Below are 24,938 nucleotides of genomic sequence, written 5' to 3'. Positions count from 1 at the left end.
GAAATAACCATGTTAGGCTAAAGTTATTTATTTTATTTTTTTTATTCTAGTAAACCCATAAAAATTACATTATATAAAAAGGATACATCTTGGACCTGATTAAAAAAGAAAATAATTTTTTTAAGTTTATTCAATACATTTCTGAAACCTATTTCACATTCACATGTTGATGTGTGTGTGTGTGTGTGTATGTATATGTGTGTGTATGTATATGTGTGTGTATGTATATATGTGTGTATGTGTGTGTGTGTGTGTATGTATGTATGTGTGTGTGTATGTATGTGTGTGTGTATGTATGTGTGTGTGTATGTGTGTGTGTGTGTATGTGTGTATATGTGTGTGTGTGTGTGTGTATGTGTGTGTGTGTGTGTGTATGTATATTTACGTGTGTGTATGTATATTTACGTGTGTGTATGTATATTTACGTGTGTGTATGTATATTTACGTGTGTGTATGTATATTTACGTGTGTGTATGTATATTTGTGTGTGTGTGTGTGTGTATATGTACGTGTGTGTGTATATATGTACGTGTGTGTGTGTATATGTACGTGTGTGTGTGTATATATATATATATATACACACGTGTGTGTGTGTGTATATATACACGTACATACACACGTACGTACACACGTACACACGTACACACGTACACACGTACATACGTACATACGTACATACAGGGTGGCACTCACCCTTCAAAAATCAATGCAATTTTCAACACTGCTTATGAACACTGATCTCCCACAATATTGGATATGTGTCCCCAAAGCTGACAAACCAGAGATTCCCATAACCTGCCCAGCAATCCTGAACTCGGTCAGGATATGGGACTCTACAGCCCACAAATACTCCCTAACACACCCAATCTCACCACTCACACCGTACCTACACAACAATGCCTTCCCACCCGGCTTGACAGCTAGAGATTTTAGGGGCATTGAAAACATGGGAATCCAACGATATCACCAACTATACCACGCAGGTGCTATCAGAACATTTGAAGACCTCATTACACTAGCCCCACTAACCACTAAGGATCACTTTAGATATATTCAACTCCGGGACTTTGCAGGAAGGGCACAAGTGAGGAAAGCAGCCAATGCCAAACCAACCTTCTATGAAACTCTGTGCATGTTTGATGGACCACGTACCGGCCTCATCACCCTCCTTTATACCCAACTAAGTGCACCATCGGATAAGACATACACCCCCACATATGTCACACAGTGGGAAACCGACCTACAACAAACACTAGTGGGGGGAGAAAGGCAAGACATATGGGAAGCACCAGCAAAAGCATCCATATGCGTGCTACACCAAGAACAATGTTACAAAACACTTATGAGGTGGTAAACCACCCGGTCAAACTGTACTGCATGGGCAAAACAACCATTGACACATGCTGGAGGGGGTGTGGAAAGAAAGGCACATATATACACATGTGGTGGACATGCCCCAAAGTAGCGAAATTTTGGGAGGAAATAGCCTGACTTCTGACGGAAGTGCTACACAAAACACTAACACCGGACCGTTGGTCATTCTTGATAGCTAGGCCAGTAGACAGCCTGACCAACAAAGAACAAATACTGTACAACAAACTAACCCTGGCCGCTAGAAGAGCCATAGCACAAACCTGGCTACAAACCGACATGCCACAAATGGAAAAAGTCACCCGCAATATCAAAGAGGCCCACCTTATGGATAAACTAACAGCACAAATAAGGGACACATACCCCCTGTTTCTCAAAACATGGGAGCCGTGGGAAGACTATACTAACCGCTGATGACTGCATGGACATAGTATCGAAATACCTTTCGCAAACTCCTGGACGCGACCCCGCGTACCGGCCACCCCACGCTGGCAAACGCCAAACCCCAAAATATCAATATCCAAAAGTATACAAGGTGCACTCACAGGTCTTCATAAGTGATTTTCTTTATTCTTTAGTGTATATTACATGTGAAAAAACAAATTTTCAATGATCAACGTTTCGACCCATATATGGTCTTTTTAGGATCGTGTGTGTATGTATGTATATGTATGTGTGTGTGTGTGTATATATATATAATTTTAGCAATAGCATGTTTTAAATGATTCGTCCTATTTGAATGGATCCTGGCTTGCTCTACAATCTGCATGCAGCAATATAATGTGGTCTTTATGGTCTATGGTATAAAAAAAAGCTATACGTCTTGATTAGTGATGCTCCACGAAGGAAAATGACTTGTGGAAGGGGAAATAATTAAATGTTCTGTCCATACAACATATATAGACTGGAATATTGTGTATCATACACCAATAGTAGTGGTCTACATAGAGCCATTAACTCTATTTAAAGCTGTGTGGGACAATTTGATTGAGGAATTGGACAAGAAACAGCCATAAGCCATGTTTTTGCAAATGCTGCGCAATACTTTTTTTTTTTCGGACAAAATTCCACTGTGGTGTATCTAGGCAAATTACTGTAGTTTTTCATGCAATAGATCATACAAAATACTGACTAAAAAAAATGTAGTTTTTAAGAAAATTGTATCAATTTTTCTTAGTATATAATTCAATGGGATAACATGATAGGTTAATTCATTTTCTATCTAGATGAGTTTTTAGCAAATGGCTAACCACAGCTTTAGCATTAAGAACCTTTCTCTAGTTATTTGGCTGCGGTTTCAGTTGTTTCACTTTAAGAATACACATTGGAATATCAAAAATCACTTACGCTTTCCCAAAGGTATCTTGCTTTTTTGCTTCTAGAGATGGCTACAATAGTATGTGCTCAGACACCAAACGGCATGTCATGTACAACAATATTGATGGATTTATAAAAATAGTCTAAATGAGTGAACTGTGCAGTGAAGCCAAGAGACGTGAAGAAGCAAAAAGCATATTTGTTGGTTAAGGGGGAGGAGGGAGAAGAATCCTGTAAACTTTTATGTAGTGGGAACTTTAACAAAAATGAAGCATTGTGATGTCTCTAGTGTGAGTAACCTCTAGTTCCCAGACAAAGACTTAACGTAGCCAACAATATGACATTTTATAAATACCATACTGACATAAGTGGTAGCTGTCTGAGAAAAACAAATTCTAGTTAAACTTCTGAATTATCCTAATATTTTCATGGATACCAAATTAACACTTTTTTGTAGACATACCTTGGAATTGCATAGAATGACCCTAAAATACAGTCTTATTGTACTGGAAGCCTCTATTATAAACAATGAATGTATGCTTATGTAGAATATTTTATATATTAGAGCAATGTTTTTAATTTTATTTTTTTAATGCTACTAGAAGACTTATCAATAAACGGCAATCTTTGTGTTTGGATTCCAATATTGTTGAATCGGTAAGGCAGTGGCTGAGCGACAGGCAACAGTGGGTTGTAGTTAATGGAGTATATTCAAAGCAAGGTCTTCTTACCAGTAGGGTACCTCAGGGACCTGTACTGGGCCCATTCTCTATAATATTTCTATTAGTGATATTGCAGAAGGTCTTGATGGTAAGGTATGTCTTTTTTTTCCTGATGATACGAAGATTTGCAACTGGGTTGATGTTCCAGAAGACATAAGCCAAATGGCTAATGATTTAGGTAAACTAGAAAAATGGTCAGAGCTGTGGCAACTGACATTTAATGTGGATAAGTGCAAGATAATGCATCTTGGGTGTAAAAAAACCCAAGGGCAGAGTACAGAATAGTTAATACAGTCCTAACCTCAGAGGAAAGGGATTTAGGGGTAATTCTTTCTTTCAAATGACTTAAAGGTAGGCAGACAATGTAACAGAGCAGTAGGAAATGCTAGCAGAATGCTTGGTTGTATAAGGGAGAGATATTCGCAGTAGAAAGAGGAAGTGCTCAGAACACTGGTGAGACCTCACTTGGAGTATTGTACGCAGTACTGGAGACCGTATCTTCAGAAGGATATTGATCATTTGGAGAAAGTTCAGAGAAGGGCTACTAAACTGGCTCATGGATTGCAGGGTAAAACTTACCTGGAAAGGTTAAAGGTATCTTGTATATAATGTATAGCTTGAAGGAAAGACAAGGCAGGGGGATAAGATAGAAACCTTTAAATGTAAATAGGGAATCAACACAGTAAACAAACAGACTATATTTAACCCCTTAATGACACAACTTCTGGAATAAAAGGGAATCATGACGGAATATATCCGGTGTCTGTCCTTAAGGGGTTAAAAGAAGGAAAACTACCACAAAAATTTAATCTAGTCTTCAACTAGTGGGGCAACAGCTTAAAAATAATTTCAGGAAGTACTTTACAGAGAGGGTAGTGGATGCATGGAATAGCCTTTCAACTGAAGGGGTAGCTTCACGAATAGTGACGGAATTTAAGAATGTGTGGGATAAGCATAAGACTACACAAAACGGTAAGATTCTTTGACTGGGTCACACCAGTATACATGCACAGAAGTGCATATAACTGTAAGGATGTCCACTGTCTAAGAATTAATACACCAGTGAGACACTCCAAGGGTGTCCAAACATTTTTAGAAGTATGATGGCTTGCTAATCATTTTTGTCATCTTCCATTACCTATTTAGCTAGATTCCAAGGGAGAGAGGCTTGTTCTATCCTTTTCTTTCATTTATATTTTATATTACATGGATGGTAGTAGGTGGATTCTGCATACCATGATAATCCACTTGGATTCAGTAATAGTGTTTGAAATATATATCAATGTGCATCTAAGATAATCATTCTAGTTATATTGGTTCAGTCTATATTATACTGAAAAGGAGACTTATAACGCTGGTACCCCATGCATCAGGGGTTTTGATCCTATTTAGATTGGAATCTAACTATGCACTACTTAGGATTTACCCTTTTATCAAACAAATGTTTACATTGGCCAGTTGTACAGTAAAGCCAATTGTGTGCATGTTGTGATTTTCTCTTTGAATAGTAGTGAAAGGTATAGGGACAGCCTTATAAGGCTTGGATGTTAATGAAGATAACTAATTGGCCATCTTTGTTAATTTTATTACTATTTTTTTGTTTGTTACAATTACCTTTATTGTGGCCATCTACCATTTATTTATGTAGGATACAGTTTTATATCCTGGGGGCCCGTTCTCACAATTGTGAGATGATTTTAGCCTTCCTATTTTTTTCTGTAAGCAGAAGACTATCCTAGATGTAAGATAAGGTCAGGGACTAATGAAAGTATTTAGAAAATTCGGCAGACTAGATGGGCCAAACTGTTCTTGTCTCCCGTCACATTCTAAGTTTCTATAAGCCTGCAAGCCCATATAGTCCATGGTACATTCACCAAGGGTGCTTGCCAAGACCGTTTTTTTAACTCTCCAATGGCTAGTAGGCGAGTGGGACATTCTGAGCCATGTTTATTGAACTTTGAAAGGGGAAAACTATGTATACTATAAAAGAAAAACTATAGATAAACAAATTGCTTGCTTTTTTAGCTATAAAGTTAGGTCTGTTGTGAAAAGCAGACACTCACAGGAGATGATATATCTTGAACTATCTAATATGTTACAGCTTAAATATAATGATTTATTATTTTTCGTTAAAAGCAAATATGAAATGAACACCCATACTCTAGATAGGAGGGAATGGGTGACCATCTATAGTTCACCAGCTTTGGACTAGTCAAAGTACTTGCCCATGATGATCCTGGAATAGGTCGTTTTAGTAGCGGGAGAATTGCATTGTACCCAAATGTGTAGTGATGCAACCCAAAATATTTAACTCCCTAATACCAATTATGTCTTGTCTTCACCCTTATGCTCTGCAGAAGACCTACGTGTATCCTCTACTTGCCTTCAAGACTTCTCTAGGGCTGCACCCTTCCAGGGGAACTCATTTCACTTCTCCATTAGACTTTCACCTGGTCTTCATTCCTTCAAGCAGTCATTGAATATTCACTTCTTCAGGAAAGCATATCAGTTAAACTGTTATGTTTTCCGTTCCCACACCCTGATCCTGCAACTGTTGTGTTTAAAAATAAAAAAAAAACTCACACCAAGCCCTCAGTGCATACTATTCTAGCAACCTACTTTTCATCCCTACCCATACCTTTTGTGTCACTATACCCCACTCCATCTAGCATGTAAGCTCATTGAGCAGGGCCCTCAATCCCTCTGTTCCTGTGTGTCCAACTCATCTGGTGACAAAACATGTCTGTTGGTTCACCCATTGTACAGTGCAACAGAATTTGTTAGTGCTTTATAAATAACTGGCACATATTTCATAAACCAATGTGTTTGTGGTGGTTTTCATTGAAAATTTGTTAAAAGGACACACAAGGCACCAGAACCCCTACCGCTTAAAGAACCACTCTAGGCACCCAGACCACTTCAGCTTAATGAAGTGGTATGGGTGCCAGGTCCAGCTAGGGTTAACTATTTTTTTTTATAAACATAGCAGTTTCAGAGAAACTGCTATGTTTATCAATTAGGTAAGCCTTCCCCTTTTTCCTCTAGTGGCTGTCTCACTGACAGCCGCTAGAGGCGCTTGCGTGATTCTCACTGTGAAAATCACAGCGAGAGCACGCAAGCATCCATAGGAAAGCATTATGAATGCTTTCCTATGCGACCGGCTGAATGCGCGCGTAGCTCTTGCCGCGCGTGCACATTCAGCCGACGGGGAGGAACGGAGGCGGAGAGGAGGAGGAGAGCTCCCCGCCCAGCGCTGGAAAAAGGTAAGTTTTAACCCTTTTCCCCTTTCCAAAGCCGGGCGGGAAACATGGTCTCTTTTAGAAGATAAAAAGGGATTACTTTGCTGCTTAAGTCCACCACTAGTGGCTACCATTTTTTTTCTCGCCTCTAAAGGAAACCACCAGTAACTTTTTGTAGAATTCAATGAAGGGTCATGAAATAGCATGCAGGTAAAATATAAATGTATTGGGTATAAAAGTCATTGCTATACAAAGTCTTAAGCATCCAATTGTCTTGAAGATTGTGTTTTTTTTTTTTTTGTTTTTTTTTTTAATCCTTGTCACTTTCTACCTCAAGATGTTACTTCTTTTCAGTATCTACAAGCAGGTTCACTGATATGTCTAGTTTGTTCTAAAACATGACTATTATGATAGAATAAACTAACTGTATTTTGACTGTATTTTATTTTGTAGACCTGGATGTCATGTCCTCTTTACCCTGACTTGCTTTTGTGTGAATTATACCAGGTATCTCAAATGGAGTATCCTGGTGTTGGTGACCATCTGTCTGCCAAAATGTCCTAATTTTTCTGTTGAGGGTTACCCACTGCAGTGAGAATTGTTGGGAATTCAGAGTGATTTCCCGATTAAAGTCCAAAGTAGACAAACTGAAAATATAGCTAAATTGAATAATTCTTTCAGCATGGCTTTTTTGGCTTTACAAAATTAACGTCGAATTCATCACAATTCTCACTTAAGTATGCACTCACCCTGTATGTGTTGGGTGAGTGCTTAGTGATTACCATCTGGCATTTTGGCACCTTGGGCTGTTTTCTCGGCACTTAACGTTTGCCTTTATATGGGCACCTTACATTTTGAAAAGATAGGAATATAAATGTTATGTATCAAAAGTGGTCCATATTCTAAACTGCTACTTTTTTTTTCTGATCATATGAGCTGTAAGTTGGAGTAGACACTATGCTTTATGATCCACTTTAGGTTAATGGCCAGGAAAAGAAAATCATTTTAAGTATGTCAAAATCTTAATAGGTTTAGTGCAGACTACATTATTGCAACACAAAACTATCCGAACTGTCTGAAATATGATGGAATGTTGACATTATATGATCGTTTAATGGAGAGTGCACACAATAAGATCGTCTGTGTGCCACATCTGGATGTAGACAGAATATGCAAAATGTTACGTTGAGATGTTAATTAATTCTGATACTTCTTATAGGAATGATCTTTTTATTTTCTGACTGTGTTTGACTGGTCACTAGTTTGTTACTCTTGGGGTAGAACAAAGCCATACTGTTTATGCATGTGACTTTGTATCGATTGTGTGCTTCCTACATAATTTCCAAGCTAAAGATCCAATTTAGAATCATTGAGTTCTGAAGCTGAACAGTGCATGCACTTTTTTTTTTTCCTTCTTCTGTGGCCTTCTTAAAACTAAAGTTCATTTAATTATTTTATTCATACCTATCTTATGGAATATTTAGCATTCCTACGGTCTATCAACAGATCAATACAATTTTATATAAACAAAGATTTTTATTTTAGTGGTCGCCAGGCTGATGGATCAAAGACAGAAGGCACTTGAATGCCATCTTCTTTTTGTGGACAGGAGCACACTTGATCTGCATCAGTAGAGTGTTCAATAACATTTAGTCAGCAGCATGTGTTATGTGCTAACTCTAAGATTATATGGTTTTGGTACCTAAGTGGAACTCTCATAGCCCTGCAGTTGCCGGGGCAGTAGTCAATTTTTCAATACAGATTTACTGATCAGAATATGCAGCTACTGTTTTTAATAGTTTGTTTTACACTTGAGGATTGATTTTGTAAGAATCACGATTCGGTTGAATTTCGGTCGATTGGCGATTCTCCCAAAACGATAAATTCAAGCTACCATATGACGAATCCCAAAGCAAGCAAAGCGCCCAATGGCTAATTGCCTCAGGATTAGGCTGTATTTGCCACCAGTGGAAAAATGGTTAAAAATAGCCTGTGTGAGTTACTATGACCATCATGTTGGTACAAGGAAGGTTTTATGACATTGTCCACCCCCCAAGTTAGGCACCAGGGTAGCTAGTAGTCCTAAAGACCCTAGCAATCCCCCAACAATAATAATAAAATAATAAAACCTTGTGCTTACCATCGGATGTGTCGTATTTGTCGTATTTTTCATTAAATCTTTTTTTTTTCAGCCCCACAAAAAGCCAAGTAAAAATAACCAATGCAAATCTTAAAAATAAAAGACCATTGCTCAAAAAACAAAAGGATATGAAACCTTTGCACATGGCTGTGTCTTGAAATTTCCCAAGGAAGAGTGGCTGAATGCCCTTTGGGGCAGAGAGTAACAACCCCAAAAAGAAACCTTTTTAATGGCCACAAAATGACAATCAATGCAATAGGAATAGGATAAGAAGACCGTGTGTGTGTTTTCCACTAAATATAGAAGTTTGGCACATTGAATGCATATATTCATAGTGTGTTTGTATGTGTATGTGTAATATGTAATTATTTTATAAGCTGCATGTCCGTGTGAAAATCTGTGCGTCAATGCTGTACATGGCACAATAGATTTGCACGTTTGTGTATGACACATTATTTCCATGAACCCTTTTAATATGTGCATACACTGATCAGTTTTCTTTTGGTTCTGAGCCTTGACTGTTCTAAGTGTATCCTCAGGAGCACTCCAGAATGCATGGCCTTTTGGTATGTGTGTATTATTTATTTATTTTTGTTGTATTAAAACAAGTCCCATAAGATCGCTGTTCTGATTCAAATTGAATCGGCATTAGGTTTTCCTCGAGCAGCTTGGTAGTTGCAAGCAGAAAGTAATGGTGTGCTTTTTAAAACTGCGTTATCACCACATTTCTTTGTTCAATCTGAAATGTGTAAATAAAGTCAGCATGGTGTCCCCAGCTCTGCCAGATATTCTCTCTCACTCTTTCATTGTAGCAGGAGCAGGCTTGTCCGGGTAGTTCAGGCTTCTAGCATATTTGCAGAATGTGACAGGTTGAGGTAGTGAGTGGGAATGGGGGGGGGGGAGGTGAAGGTTTATGTATTGCAATCTATTGATCTGTCTACCTTTTATACCTCTGGAGCTGTCTCTAGGGTGTGTTGACATATATACATGTATAAACTACATGTATGTAGATCTGTATAATATGTGATGCAAGCTTGCACCAAACAAAGGGGATTATGCATTCCTATTCACAATGCCAATCATGCATATATGTATGGAGAAGATCAGCCAAAGTAATGCAAATAGATTATAGAAACTAGATGTATCTAGAAAGAAATACATTTAAGTTATAGTGAATTGTACATGTATGGCATGTGTATTCTGACCTACCCAGAATTTGTTTTTAATTTGTTTTTAATACCCCTTTTTTGTGGTTTTCTTATGAATAGTCTGCCTCAGAATCATAATGTTAAAGGATCACTATAGGGTCAGGAACACAAGCATGTATTCCTGACCCTATAGTGCTAACACCACCATCTAGCCCCCCTGGGCCCCTCATGCCTCCATAAATATAGCAAACTCTTACTGTGTTCAAGCCAGAAGCTGTAACTCTGCATGCGGTTTGCCTCAAAAAAAAAAAAAAAACAGTGTGCTGACATCATCAGAAGTGGAAGCCTGATCCAATCGCAGTGCTTCCCCCATAGGATTGGCTGAGACTGACAAAGAGGCAGATCAGGGGCAGCCCTGGCCAATCAGCATCTCCTCATAGAGATGAATTGAATCAATGAATCTCTGAGGAAAGTTCAGTGTCTGCATGCAGAGGGAGGAGATACTGAATGTTTGGATGCATTTTAGGTAGCCATGACCCAGGAAGGATCTCTAACAGCTATCTGAGGAGTGGCCAGTGAAGTTATCACTAGGCTGTAATGTAAACACTGCATTTTCTCTGAAAAGACAGTGTTTACAACAAAAAGCCTGAAGGGAATGATTCTACTCCGCAGAAACAAATTCAATAAGGTGTAGTTGTTCTTGTGACTATAGTGTCCCTTTAAAGGGACACTATAGTCACCTGAACTACAGCTTAATGTATTTGTTCAGGTGAGATCTATAGCTCCCTGCAGGTAATCTAATGTAAACACTGTATTTTCAGAGAAAATACAGTGTTTACATTGATAGGAATACCTCCAGTGGCCGTCACTCAGACAGCCACCAGAGGGACTTCCTATCATGTAGGGCCCTAAAAAGGCCCCGTACACGTCAGACGTATTAAAATACGTCTGACGTGTGCAGGAGAGAGAAGGCACTGTGTGCACGCCTTCTCTCTCCAGCCTGTCAGAGGAGAGGGGGCGGGCAAAGACCGCGAGCTGAGCTGTCAGTCATAAATGCTGCCCTCTGAAGTATGTGCGCATGTGTGGCGAAGCCGCGCATGCGCACAAGGGAGCAATGACACTTCCAAATGGAAGCGTCTGATTGCTCCCTGCTCGCACCCGCCTACTTCGTCATTTTGACGAAATAGGGGGCGCGGCTTCACGAGGCTCCCGGCGCTGGAACCAGGTGAGTAAACTACTCTGCCTGGAGAGTCCCTTTAAACATTGAAAAAGTTAGACAAGTATACCTTCAGGTTCCTACTTACAGCAACTTTTATTCTGTAACATCTGGTTAATGTATAGTGCAATGTTGGCTAACCTTGGCAACTACAGACAGCAGAACAATATATTACGTGCTGCTCTACTAACCTAATGGCGGGGAAGTGTAGCTCTCTGATATCTACAGATTGAAGCAAGCCAACATTTCCGTAAGGCCATCTTTGTACTGAACATTGAGTAGGAACACAGAGCTTCTAAAGCAAATTTAATTTGAGTTAACATTTGTTTTGTTTTAGGAATCTGAGAAAAAGAGCATCCGAGACCGAATTCAGATGGTGCAAGACATTGTTATAACGGTTCAGAATGTTTTGGAAGAAATTGCATGTTTTGGTGAAAGGATTAAAAAGTAAGTTTGCATTCTATTTATCCAGTTCTATAGGTAGCTAAGGAGAACAAAATAAAATCAATTTTTTTTTCATGAGCTACAAGGAGCAGAATAAGTTCTGTGGAGTGTCCATCACTGAGTTTTAGTTCACTTGTGCTATTTACAAATCTTTCAATAATCCCAGGACTGTATAAATATTATGTTTTATGCCAGTCCTTGGTGTTCTCATGTTGCATGGTAAGGGATCTCACTCCTCTGTCCCTTGCATTGACATAGTGACCGAGTTAAATCTGACATGACGTCCACATGTTCAGTATGGTAAGAGAACATCCAGTTCCCTCGGACTCGACCATTTGGCCTCAGTAAAGCTCTGGGCCGAGGTGCAGGGGTTTGCATTGCCAATCGTATTATTAGTCCATTTGTTAGAAAACTCAATAATATTTGCTCAAACCACAAATAACAAGTAAAACCATAAACTGTGGCTAAAACCCACATGAGAAATTTTATTTGGGGTATACAGATTACTTCTCTCTCCACTTACCAAAAAATATACACAAAGTCAATAAGACTATACTTTAACATATGCCATTTTGTCTTCCTCCTGCTTGACAGTTCAAATACAGAGCCAAGCATGAGTACCTGTCTCATCTATATATTTAAAGTTTACATTTAAATCTCCCCATAGAATGAGAGATCACCATTTAATGATGGCGCATATACATTTTAAGTGGGCAGAAAAAAAGACTGGCATATACACTGTTATCCATATTCTTCAACTCTGGGGACATTGGAGTCACTTTGCCACACATCAGCATCTTCACAATCTGTCCCGACGGACTATGTGTGTGCAAACAGGTGGTGTCTGATAATTCCTAGTGTCATTCTGTCCACCTGGATTACAGGTATGCCTTTCAGACAGACCCTGATGCTGACATCAGCATAATGGACACAGCTAAGAATGAAATGGTATTCCACTCAGACTCTGCATATTATCTTGGAAATAATGGAAATCCTCAATCAAAATATTATTTATATGTTTTAATTATTTATTGATCTACTGGACACAAAAATTGCTTTGGGTTAAATATTGTGAAAGGTTTTCAGATATCTGTTCAGAGGTTGTGTGCATCACTTGTATTCCTTTTTTTGCTGTAGCCTTGAACGTATGCATTTTAATTATCAGTGCCTTTTTCTGCAAAAGGTTTTAAAGTCATTCAAGGAAAGAACAACTATCCAACCTTTTTAAGCTCCCCAGGAGCCTAACTAAACTCTCTCCTGATTACACTCCACTGCTTCTCCTGTGCAGCATGAAACTTGGGCAAGCAGTTATTTTGAGTAAAGCGTTGTACCATAGGGCTTCAAATTAGAATTCCACTGTGTGGCATCGCGTACAGTACAGAACACTTAAATGGTTATGGGAGGTGGACCAGCAACTAGCAGCCACAGGAGCTCCCGAGCACCTGCTGTCAAGGCACATACAGTATTGTTTATATATGGATGTGTGCATTCATGTAAGAGCACTGGGCGATGGAAGTGTTATGAAGACATCTAGTAAATCTATTGATTTCTGGGAGGAAAAATGGGCTCTGTAAGAGAAATGCTTTTTTGTCACTCTGATTTAAACCTTTCCATAAAATTTTGAAAGAATATTTTTATCTTCAAGTAGACACATTGTTTTTATTAACCAGAGCAGTAAATAAAACTCGTCCCAGAGATGTTTGCACTGTCCAGACATTTGTACTGTCTAGCTCTGGCGCATTCAGGGGTTCATTGACAAGCTTGTAATATCCTGCTTTTTCAGCTCATTACACGTTGGCAACATATTGTATCATGTCAGAGGGTTTTTGTTTTCTCCCTTATATCACAGTATTTATTAAAGGACCACTATAGTGCCAGGACAACAAACTTGTTGGCTTGATTAACCCATTTGTAAACATAGCAGTTTCTTTAAAACTGCTATGCTTACAGCAGGCAGGGTTAACCCTAGAGGGACCTGGCATCCAGACCACTTCATTAAGCTGAAGTGATCTGGGTGCCTATAGTGGTCCTTTAACCCCTTCAGAACCGTCCTAACTGTCCAATGTACTTACCCGCTCGCCGTTGGTCCCATTGTGGGGAGACTGCCTGCAGCCCAGACAGTCTCCCCGCGGTGGATTAGGACCCCTGGGGCCATTTGATCGCTTAACAGAGCCATCACATGGTCACAACAAGTGTCTGCTTGCAGGGGGACTGTCTGTGCTTACAGGCATTCTCCCTGCTAGTGTAAAATCATTAAAAAAAAAAAAGTTTAAGTTAATAAAAAAATGTATATATGTGTATTTAAAAATTATGTCTATCATATATATGTCCTACAAAGTGTATTTTTTATATTAATATGTACATATATTAATATAAAAATACACTTATAATTAAATTACATATATATATATTTATATATATATATATATATATATAACTATATATATATATATATATTGTATATAAATATTATTATAAAATACAAATAAGTAATTTAAATTAAATAAAAACATGTAAAAATAATAAAAATTTAAAAAAATATATCTATATGAAATTTGATTCTAACTGTATTTTGATAGTAATATATAGATATGTATAGCAAAATAACATAGAAGGAAATTGTGTGTGTGTGTGTATATATGAATAAATACAAATACGGAATATACATATGTCCATATACAAAATTATATAAATATACACGTAGACTTCAAATATATAAATATGCATATATATTTAAATTCTACGTGCATATTTATGTAATATTTTTACATAATTAAGTAATTTTATTGATTTTGAGGGACCTTTGAGGGACCTGCCTGCCAACCCAGGCAGAAAGTCCAGAGAATTGAATTTGCTAGCACTATATTTTACCCTGTAACTTTCTATAACACCCTAAAACCTGTACATGGGGGGTACTGTTTTACTCAAGAGACTTCGCTGAACATAAATATTAGTGATTCAAAACAGTAAAACAAATCACAGCGATGATATTGTCAGTGAAAGTGACTTTTTTTTGCATTTTTCACACACAAACAGCACTTTTACTGATGATATACTTGTTGTGATACGTTTTCCTGTTTTGAAACACTAATATTTGTGTTCAGAAAAGTCTCCCGAGTATAACAGTACCCCCAATGTACAGGTTTTATAGCGGTTCTGAAAGTTACAGGGTCAGATATATGGGTCAAATATTTTACATTGGAAAGGCCAGGTTGGTTACGTTGCCTTTGAGAGCGTATGGTAGCCCAGGAATGAGAATTACCCCCATGATGGCATACCATTTGCAAGAGAAGACAACCCAAGGTATTGCAAATGGGGTATGTCCAGTCTTTTTTAGTAGCCACTTAGTCACAAACACTGGCCAAAATTAGCGTTCAATTTAGTTTTTTACTTTTTTCACACACAAACAAATATGAATGCTAACTTTGGCCAGTGTTTTTGACTAAGTGGCTACTAAAAAAGACTGGACATACCCCATATTGAATACCCAGGGTTGTCTACTTATAAATCTCTGAATAACACCCCACATGTACATATTTTTTTTTCCGACAGATAATAGTGTTAATATGTCACTATTGATACATTTTTAAAATGTATGTTTTGAAACCGCAATATCCTACTTGTACCTATAGCCAAAAGCATGTAAACAGTGGGTATTTTAAAACTCAGGACAAAATTTTGAATCAATTTAGCAGTTTTTTTCATTCGCTTTGTAGATAAGTAAAATATTTTTCAAGTAAAAGTAAAAAAACATGTATTTTTTTCATATTTTTTTATTTTATTTTAAATTAAATTACATGAGATTTTAGAAATAATGGTATGTAAAGAAAGCCCCTTTTGTCCTGAAAAAAACAATATATAATTTGTATGGGAACAGTAAATGAGAGAGCGGAAAATTACAGCTAAACACAAACACCACAAAAGGTGTAAAAAGAGGCCTGGTCACAAATGTACAACATCGCAAAAACAGTCCAGTCCTTAAGGGGTTAAGGCAATAGTGAACTGTTTATTTTTGACTCATTGACATTATTTCTAGGGTGGCAATTCCAATAGCAATACTATAGCTCCTTATTTTAAGAGCGAAAAAAAATACTGAAGCTATCTTTTCTGACAAACTTTCATGCTGTTGCCATCCACAGTGTATCATTTGAGGTCAATACAGAACCCAGCTGTGATAGATGTATAATACGGGACTTCCTAGTCTAGAACACTCTACCACTCACGTGGTCTCCTCAGGGACTGGGGTTAGTTACTGAAACTATTTTGTCAGAATGTGGTCTTAAGTACACTAGTAGCCTTCAAGAAAGAATTGTATAGAACAATAATTTGGGGGCTTAATAATATTGTAACAATATAAATATAAACTACATGACAAGATGTATACCTTGGGGTGAAAAAAAAAACGCAGTACTGGTAAAGGTGTTTAACCAGACTGATAAATGAGGAGGAATGTATTAAGAGAGCGCTTGAAGAGGGAATTTTGATGTAATGGGTCAGAATAAGCTAGAAGTGGGAGCTGGTGAAATGTTATAGAATGGGTAATATTCTAGATAAGATGTTTTGGATGAGTATGCGGGGAAAGCAATGGAGAATATACTTGTTGAATAAATTGCTGGATTGGAATTAAGTGTAGGGAGTGCAAGGAAAGATTGGAGTTGAATTCAAATAGTATAAAGCACAGGAGTATTAAGCAAGGTGTGTGTTATAGGGGGGTGAATTTCATATACGGCTAAATGAAATTAAACTAAAATTATATATGTATGTGTATTTTTATTTTTTTCATTTAGCCATCCCCTCCTAATTCCACCATATGTGATTTCTCTTGTAAAGAGTAAAAAATTCAGGGCAAAGATAATGTACATTTAAGATGCAAGACCAAGGCTATGTCCAATAAAATGATGGTGCTTTGTGTGTTGTGGTTATTGTCCCTAATGGAGCTGCTTAAATAAAAGATTTATTTTTTATTTATTTAATCTGTTTAAATCTATATAAATATATATATATTTTTCCACAGCACTTTTAACTGGAGTGTCCCTTTCTTATCATTTCTTGCGTGCTCTGTACTCCTGGTCGCAACCATTGTTTTGTATATTATACCCATCAGGTATATCATCCTATTATGGGGTAAGTTGGCCTTTATAATGCTTATTGTTTTTATGTAAAACCAAAAAGAAAATATGCATGTTCCCCCAAATACACCCAGTATGACGTGTAATGTTTCATTCTTTCACAGGAGAGCTAGTCCCAATGCCCTAAACTTTCTGGAAATATTTCAGATACACAATACGGGAGACTGGATGCTCTAAAATCTGTACTCCAAATCTAGAAGGCATAGTTTATAATGTTTTTTTTTCTTAAGACTGCCTCTCAAATAAGTCCCACTGTAATAGAAAATGTATTAATACATATGGTGGCATTACATTGTAACAAGGCTGGAATGAACCATTACAAAAGGTGGATATGTATGCAGAGTAATATGGGTGGTTTTACTGGTATATCTAATCCGTTTCTAACTTAAAGGAATACTCCACTTTTTTTTTCCCCTTCTTCATTGTGGGTATATCTAAAAACCACTTGCAAAACCTGCTGATCTTTTGTCTGAATCCTTTGCAAGCCCTCCTCTTCTAACCCCGCCCAGACTTTCTGTGGCTGTCCAATCACAGACTACTTTCCAATGCAGCTCAATGAAAAGTCTTTGCAAAGCTTGAGCCAATCAATTAGGAAGTAACAGAACCAATTGACAGCCAGGGAGGTAGAACAATGTTAATTTCTACTGAAATCTGTACATTTTTGTAAAATGGGTTAAAAAAAAAAAAAAAAAAAAACTCTTCACACAAAGCACTTCCGCAAGCTGAAAGAGTCTGGAATGTCCATTCAAAGTTCATTGCTGGGAGTGTTTCACTGAAGCAGTCTGTATAAAGCTATGTTTTTTGTTATTTGGGAGGGAGATTCTTTTTTTTTTTTTTCCTCCTCTCATGTGAAATTGGTGTGCAAATTTATTCCGTTCTGTTACAACTCTGTCACCTGTTGAAATCCACCAAATCTTACAAACTGCCAACTTGCAAACCGCATTTTTAAAATGTTCTCTTTATTTTTGTAGCATAGAAAGAGGTCCAATTCGCCTGTAATATGGCTGCAGCTGTGAGATTTGAAATTAACAGGGATCTGTTCAGCTCACTTCAGTTAGATTAGTTGAGTAAATAATGTGAAGCACAGAGAAATATTTATCGACCAAATGCAGAAGAATTGGTTGAATAGACCATTTAGTGAATAGACTCTCGAACAATATATTTAATTATTTTTTTTTTTTTTCTGCAGGTATCAATAAATTCACAAAAAAGCTTCGGAATCCGTACTCCATTGATAACAATGAATTAATGGATTTTCTTTCCAGGGTACCATCTGATGTTCAGAAGGCAAGTATTAAACTTGGCACTATTCTGTATTAAGTTTAGCCTTCTCAGATCTACTACTGCTCACAGTGCTACCCTCTAAGCAAAGAATTTCTTCTTGAGACTTAAAGGAAAACACTCCCTCAGAGTATTGGAAACTCAGAGCAAACCATGTGTATTGCCAAAGCTGGGTAAATTCCAATAACCGTGTTTATTTCAATACCACAGCTGAGGCGTTGACTATTGAACTATTTTTTATATGATGGTATATGAGTGTATCCTGTTACAGATCTTGCCCAAAACTGCCAAAGATCATCAACGAAAATATACTGTTTCAATAGTTGTGGTTATTGCTTATAGTTGCTCACATTATCCACACAGACCCAATTTTATATCCATTATACCCCCCAGAAAATATTTTTAGTGTAATCTCTTCTCATACCCAGGGACGTGTCTTCCGCGAGGGAAACAAGGCATCTGGAAAAAAAAAGCCACCCCAAACGCCCAGGCAGATCCCTTGTTTGCCTCGTGTCCTGGGGAGCTCAAGAGCTGGCCGGTTGGCCACATTTGAGCCCCCACAAGGTGGGCGGCGGGCAGCCAGGGAGCATACGCACCTGAGCTCTTCCTGCTCGGCTCCTTCACGCGCCGCTTTATAAAGCCTGGAGCCGGAATATGACGTCAGACCGGCTCCCAGCATCACTAAGCGGCATGCAAGGGAGCTGAGCAAGAAAATTAGAGCTCCCTCGCCGCCTACACAGCCTGTATGCCCCTTGCCTGCCCCACTGGACCGCAGGTAAGCAATCCACTCCAGCTCTCCCAGGGAGGCTGGGTGGATTTAAAATATTTTAAAAATAATTTGTGAGTGTTGGGAGAAATGTGTGTGTGTGTGTGTGTCTCTGTCTGTCAAAGTGCAGCCTTAACAGGAACGGGTGGGGAAAATTTTAATTGGGGTGAGGGGGGGGGTGTGCCCGAGCACCGTCCTGCCTAGGGCAGCACAAATCCTAAATACACCACTGCTCATACCTGATGTCTGAAAGACTTTAAGGAACCTCATGTCCTCTCATGCATATTCTGCACAGTGAATAGTTACAAATGTTACAGCAGTGGAACCCAGAAAGCATTTAGAGTTGGCTCATGATGTGGATGGCAGTAGGGGAGTTTTATGATCTTATGTGGTTTTATGATCGCAATGTAAAATCTAATATTGAAATTTCTCCTCAGATGTTAAACTTTATTCTGTTTCAAGTAAGAATTTGTCCTCAATGGGTTCTTGGAACATGATAGGACTGGACCTTGACCCTGAATGGAATATGACAGTTTGTCACAATTGTCAAGTCTGAGAAAGCCCTTAGAATTAAGACATTAGGAATTCATATTGTGTACCGCATATTTTTTAGTTTTGATATTTTTTTTATTAAATTTGCAAACGATCCAAATCTGAAACCATTTCTTATGTATGGACTGGAACTTTGCTGGGAATCTGTTTGTAAAGAGAGCATTGGAAAGCACTGTTTATATAGCCTTGTGATCTGTTATTATGGGATATCTGCACTAGCCAAGGCTGAACAAGACATTCTGTAACATGTCAAATGCTGAATGCATTTTAGACAAGCTTGCACGTTGCATTAAATCCTGATAATTTATCATCACAAGGCATGTTATTTCAACAAGTTTTATGCTGTTCACAATAAAATTCCAGCTTCCATTTTAAATGGCATATGTTAAGAAAATGTTGCTACTTCTTTAAATAGAAAAAAAACTCTGATATCCGAAGGATCTAAATATATTATATTTATGTTTATTAAAAATATACATTGAACTGTCTTCCAGCAATGAATAAGTTAATGAAATAATACTACCACCATTTAGCTTTATATCCGCCTATTGGGAAATTGCTATTTATAGTGATTTACTTAAATTGTTAAGGGGGGATAATTATATTCTCTGGGGTGTTTTTAATTCACTTGTTCAGAACGTGGTAATAGCCTTAAGTCCGTTTAAAGACACCTACATGACACTGCTAAAATCAACTAGGAACCCTTACGACTCATTAAAAGAGATATGCGTTTAATATTTGTACACCGCAAAATAATGCAAGTCTTCTGAAATCTGACTTGCAATTAATTCCTTATGTTCTTGTGTTTAGAAAATGATTCATTGCCCTGAAACTTCTTTGGTTTTCGTGGGCTTGTCCTTAGGGAACCATTAACTCAATCCGAAGAAATCTAGTCACTTAATAGTAAATGGTATGTCTGTTCATTTATACAGGTGCAGTACGTTGAACTGAAACAATATAGCAACCAAGGTGTTCTAAGGAAGAAGCGGAGTGGGCTGTAAAGAAGACTTCTTATTTACTGTGCAAGATTTTAACACTAAATCAATAAAATTTTCTGGACTCCAATGGACAAATAGTAGAGTAACTAAAAAAAAAATCTTACCGAGGGGGGGGGGGGGAAAGAAAAAATCTGAACTTTTTGAATGATTTTCCCAGTCCTTACAAAGCCTGCCAATTTTGTAGGTAGACCACTCCAGGTTTGGTTTGTCTTTCCATTTTGCAGTACCCAATAATACATATGAACCACTGAGAGAGAATTTGTCGGTTGTGTCCAAAATGACTACAGAGCTGAAAATATTTTAAAGGCCGTAAAACCTATTTTATCAATATATTTTACATTTCCTTTAATTGTATTTATTAAGATAACAATGCCTTAATACATTCACTTAATGGCACCAAGATTATGCTCTTCAAAATGTTCTCCAGAAATCATGATCATCTTTGAACTTTTATGTGCTTTGCATGTTTATTATTGTGTAACATATAATCTAAAGGGGTGAGAAAATCTCCCTTTGCTTACCATGAATGCATACAAACAACTTCTGTTATACTGGAGTGCAGTACACTCTTACAATGCCAATGTTTACACATTAATTTTGTATGTTTTCTAATCCTGTTTATTCCGTAGCTTGGGGACTTCAAACAATATGGGTTCTAAGGATTAAGGGATGTATAGGTAAATCTTACCCTAAAAATCTTACCCCAAGTGACAATTTTTTTGTTTCTATTTTTATTTAAGGAAGGAGAACTTTGCATTTGCACCTTAATCACAGCCGAGCTGCATAAATAGTGTACATTACTATTTGTTTACCTTGCACTTTCTGCACAAAGACACTACATAATCTGTAAAGTATTTCAAGCACAAATGCATTATGAGGGTCGGAAACCCTTTCATTATATAGGTGTTTGTTAAAGTACGTAGAGGATGGAGCACAAAGGAAAAACATGCGTCTTGCTAGCCCATTTAGTCACGATGGCATCATGCACACAGTAATGTATATAAGAGCATTTTCTCCCTTTGCCTGCTGCTCAATTTGACTATACAAAATATATATATATATCTGGCAGGGAATGTTTAATAAATGTGCCAAAGAATAGTTTATTTTTTATACATTAAAAAGAGGCTAATATATGTTTTTTTTGGAGTTGTTTACCACCTGAACCAACAGAGAAGCAACATTATTAACATACACATGTGATCCAGGAATGTATTTTGCTTGAATGGATTTATTCATTGTTAAAGTTTTGCTTAGATATTAAACGTTAGAGATGAATCCAGGTACATTGAAGGTCAACACTGCGTTGCAGAGCAACACGTTGCTGACCTCTCCCAGAGGGCTAAATACATGTATAGTAGTTTTTTAACTTTTAGACCAAATCAATTTTCACTTGATTGCTTTTATATACATTAAAACACTGTATGTATGTAATATTGTACCAAAATATATATTTTTTTCCTTTTTTTTTTTTTTTTTTTTTTTAAAGCCTTTAGCAAGATGCTTCTTTCTCTTTTTCAGATCCAGGGAGACTAAACTATCTGTGTCAATCATATGTTGTGTTGATATTGCAAAGCAAGGTGGTAGTTTGTTAATAACTGTAAAAAAAAATTGTTAATTTTAAATGTATAGTTTGTCTTTAGTCTAGATGTATTTTTGTACTAAATAAACATATTTTTGTTGTAAATGAACCATTTGTATAAAGCCAAGAGTGGCTCAGTAAAATTGTATTATAATCAAACACTGAGTCGTTGTCTGTGTTTATTTATTTATTGTTACCCATGCACCACAAACTTGATTGAAAAGAGAAGCTGGGCATCCGTATCTCTGTACTCTTTTTGCCCTAGTAAGGGAAAGCAGGTCAACTTTGTCACTCACCTGTCAATGCCTGCAAGTATGTTTATGTAGTGATGGGCAGATGTGAAATAAGCCCTTTCCATTAAATATCTACAAAGACTCCTAAAATCTGTCTGACTTTATTTTTGTGAATTCTCTTCATGTGTGGAAAATATGCAAATGAAAAAAACTTTTTAGCCTAATGACCTTTTTCATTGATCAAAAATAAACTATTCGATCCTGCATGTATTGATGATTTGAAGAAGGGAAGAGTCTTCCAAGAACAAAAGGTCAAATCTTTAAAAAAAAAAAGTGTATTTGTAATATCCACAGCCAACTGGGGAGCAAAAGTACATACAATTTAAATGGCATTTCTTTGCAGGGAAATATAGACTTACCGTATTTATCGGCGTATAACACGCGCCGGCGTATAACACGCACCTCATTTTTAGAAAGAAATTCCAGGAAATTTCCCCCCCTCCCATAGTATTCCACCCCCCCTCATCCCATAGTATTCCCCCCTCATCCCATAGTATTCTCCCCCCTCCCATAGTATTCTCCCCCCTCCCATAGTATTCTCCCCCCTCCCATAGTATTCTCCCCCCTCCCATAGTATTCTCCCCCCTCCCATAGTATTCTCCCCCCTCCCATAGTATTCTCCCCCCTCCCATAGTATTCCCCCCTCCCATAGTATTCTCCCCCCTCCCATAGTATTCTCCCCCTCCCCTCCTATAGTATTCTCCCCCTCCCCTCCTATAGTATTCTCCCCCCTTCCCTCCTATAGTATTCCCCCCCTCCCCTCCCATAGTATTCTTCCCCCTCCCCTCCCATAGTATTCTTCCCCTTCCCCTCCCATAGTAATATCCCCCCTCCCCTCCCATAGTATTCTCCCCCCCCTCCCCTCCCATAGTATTCTCCCCCCCCTCCCCTCCCATAGTATTCTCCCCCCCCTCCCCTCCCATAGTATTCTCCCCCCCCTCCCCTCCCATAGTATTCTCCCCCCCCTCCCCTCCCATAGTATTCCCCCCCTCCCCTCCCATAGTGTACTTCCCCCCCCCCCCTCCCCTCCCATAGTGTACTTTCCTCCCTCCCCTCCCATAGTGTACTTTCCTCCCCCTCCCCTCCCATAGTGTACTTTCCTCCCCCTCCCCTCCCATAGTGTACTTTCCTCCCCCTCCCCTCCCATAATTACTTACCTGTCCTGAAGCGTGGGCCGGCTTCTCAGCGCGCACCGCGGTACAGGAACTTTAATTTAAGGTTCCGGTTTCCGGCGGGACTGAAAGGAAGTGTGCACACTATTGTGCACACTTCCTTTCAGTCCCGCCGGAAACCGGAACCTGAAATTAAAGTTCCTGTACTGCGGTGCGCGCTGAGAAGCCGGCCCACGCTTCAGGACAGGTAAGTAATTATGGGATATCGGCGTATAACACGCACCCACGATTTTTCCCCTATTTTCAGGGGAAAAAAGTGCGTGTTAAACGCCGATAAATACGGGTATATTGAAAACATTTGCTCAGCCCTGAATGTTGGTGTCAGTTAAAATACCAGTAAAATACCTATGCAGTGTACGCAACACTAAAAATTAAAGGGGGAAAAAAACCAAAGATGCATGCAAACTCTGGTCAGCTCTTAAATCATTCCTTGTAAGCATTCGTCTTTTGCATCACTGTCGGTCTTGTTCTGCATATTTTTGGTATTCCCTATGCATCGTTAACAGTGATTGTCATCTAATTAGATCACTGCTCATCACAAGTGCCTTGTTTTATGCTGTGATAAGCATCCAGAGCCTGCTACTGTTTTCCCCCTGATCAATAATGATGTTCCCTCAAGGATTACAGAAGAGTCCACAGTTGAGCAGGGCACAAGAATTAATTGGCAAATTGTATTTATTTATTTAACTTTCAACACATTTTAATTGTTCATCACTGATGTTCTCTACTTTTGAAAAGAAAATGCTAAAGGATTGCAATGGTTTCCAGTGCCAGATCATCTATAGGAACGGTCTATAAAGTTCTATTCCATGCAAGCAATGTTAGCTGGTGTTCCATAGAATGACTTTATATCAAGTGTCTATGCCTTGGATTGAACTCATGGACAAAAAAAACAACTCTATTTTGTGTAAGAAAAAAAAATACAAAAAACAGCCCATGTAAATCAGGATATTTTGGTTGTTTGCAATGCACAAATAGCTTGCTAAAAATCTTTGATTAAATTTGAGAATATTTCCCTCGCATACAGGTATACTATTTTGATATACATTTTGCAAGATGGTTATCCACTCGTAACTCACTCCTATTTTTCATCTAAAGGTGTGCAATAAAGGTCTTAAAATTTTGAATACTTGTGTATTACAGTCAATGTAAAAGATAAAGATTTAAAGGAACACTATTCGGTCAGGAATACAAACCTGTATTCCTGACCCTATAGTTTTAAAACCACCATTCGGCCCCCCAAATATTGTAAAATTGTACTTTTGTTCAAGTCTGCAGCTGCTGGCTCCGACCCTGATCTGCCTGCTTGGCTAACATCATCAGAAGGGATTCTCTCAGCCAGTCACAATGCTTTCCCATGGGATTGGCTGAAACTGACTTGTGCTGGCTGTGCCACCATGACAAACACAGCCCTGGCAAATCAGCATCATCTCAGCGATACAGTGACCTTAATGCAGCTCTATGCGGAAAGTTCAGTGTGTCTATGCAGAAGGTCAAGACAATGAATGGCATGCAGCACTGACCCAGGAAGCACCTCTAGTAGCCACATGAGGAGTGGCCACTGCAGATGT

General features: G+C 38.2%; 1 protein-coding gene across 2 annotated transcripts in view; it reads left to right on the top strand.

Moving 5' to 3' along the window:
* The window catches only part of MCTP2 (multiple C2 and transmembrane domain containing 2), a 137,858-nt gene extending 116,162 nt beyond the window's left edge, over positions 1-21,696 (top strand). For both annotated transcript variants that reach the window (XM_063448865.1, XM_063448864.1), the window contains 4 exons: positions 11,491-11,600; positions 16,612-16,721; positions 17,916-18,013; positions 20,258-21,696. In XM_063448865.1, coding sequence (XP_063304935.1) covers positions 11,491-11,600; positions 16,612-16,721; positions 17,916-18,013; positions 20,258-20,326 — 387 coding nt within the window. In that variant the 3' untranslated portion in view covers positions 20,327-21,696. The remainder of the gene's footprint in view (positions 1-11,490; positions 11,601-16,611; positions 16,722-17,915; positions 18,014-20,257) is intronic.
* The last annotated feature ends 3,242 nt before the right edge of the window (positions 21,697-24,938 follow it).

The sequence above is a fragment of the Pelobates fuscus genome, chromosome 3, assembly GCF_036172605.1.
Source record: "Pelobates fuscus isolate aPelFus1 chromosome 3, aPelFus1.pri, whole genome shotgun sequence".
NCBI classification, from domain to species: Eukaryota; Metazoa; Chordata; class Amphibia; order Anura; family Pelobatidae; genus Pelobates; species Pelobates fuscus.
The sequence above is the reverse complement of the archived record's forward strand: the minus strand, read 5'-3'. Positions and strand labels throughout refer to the sequence as shown.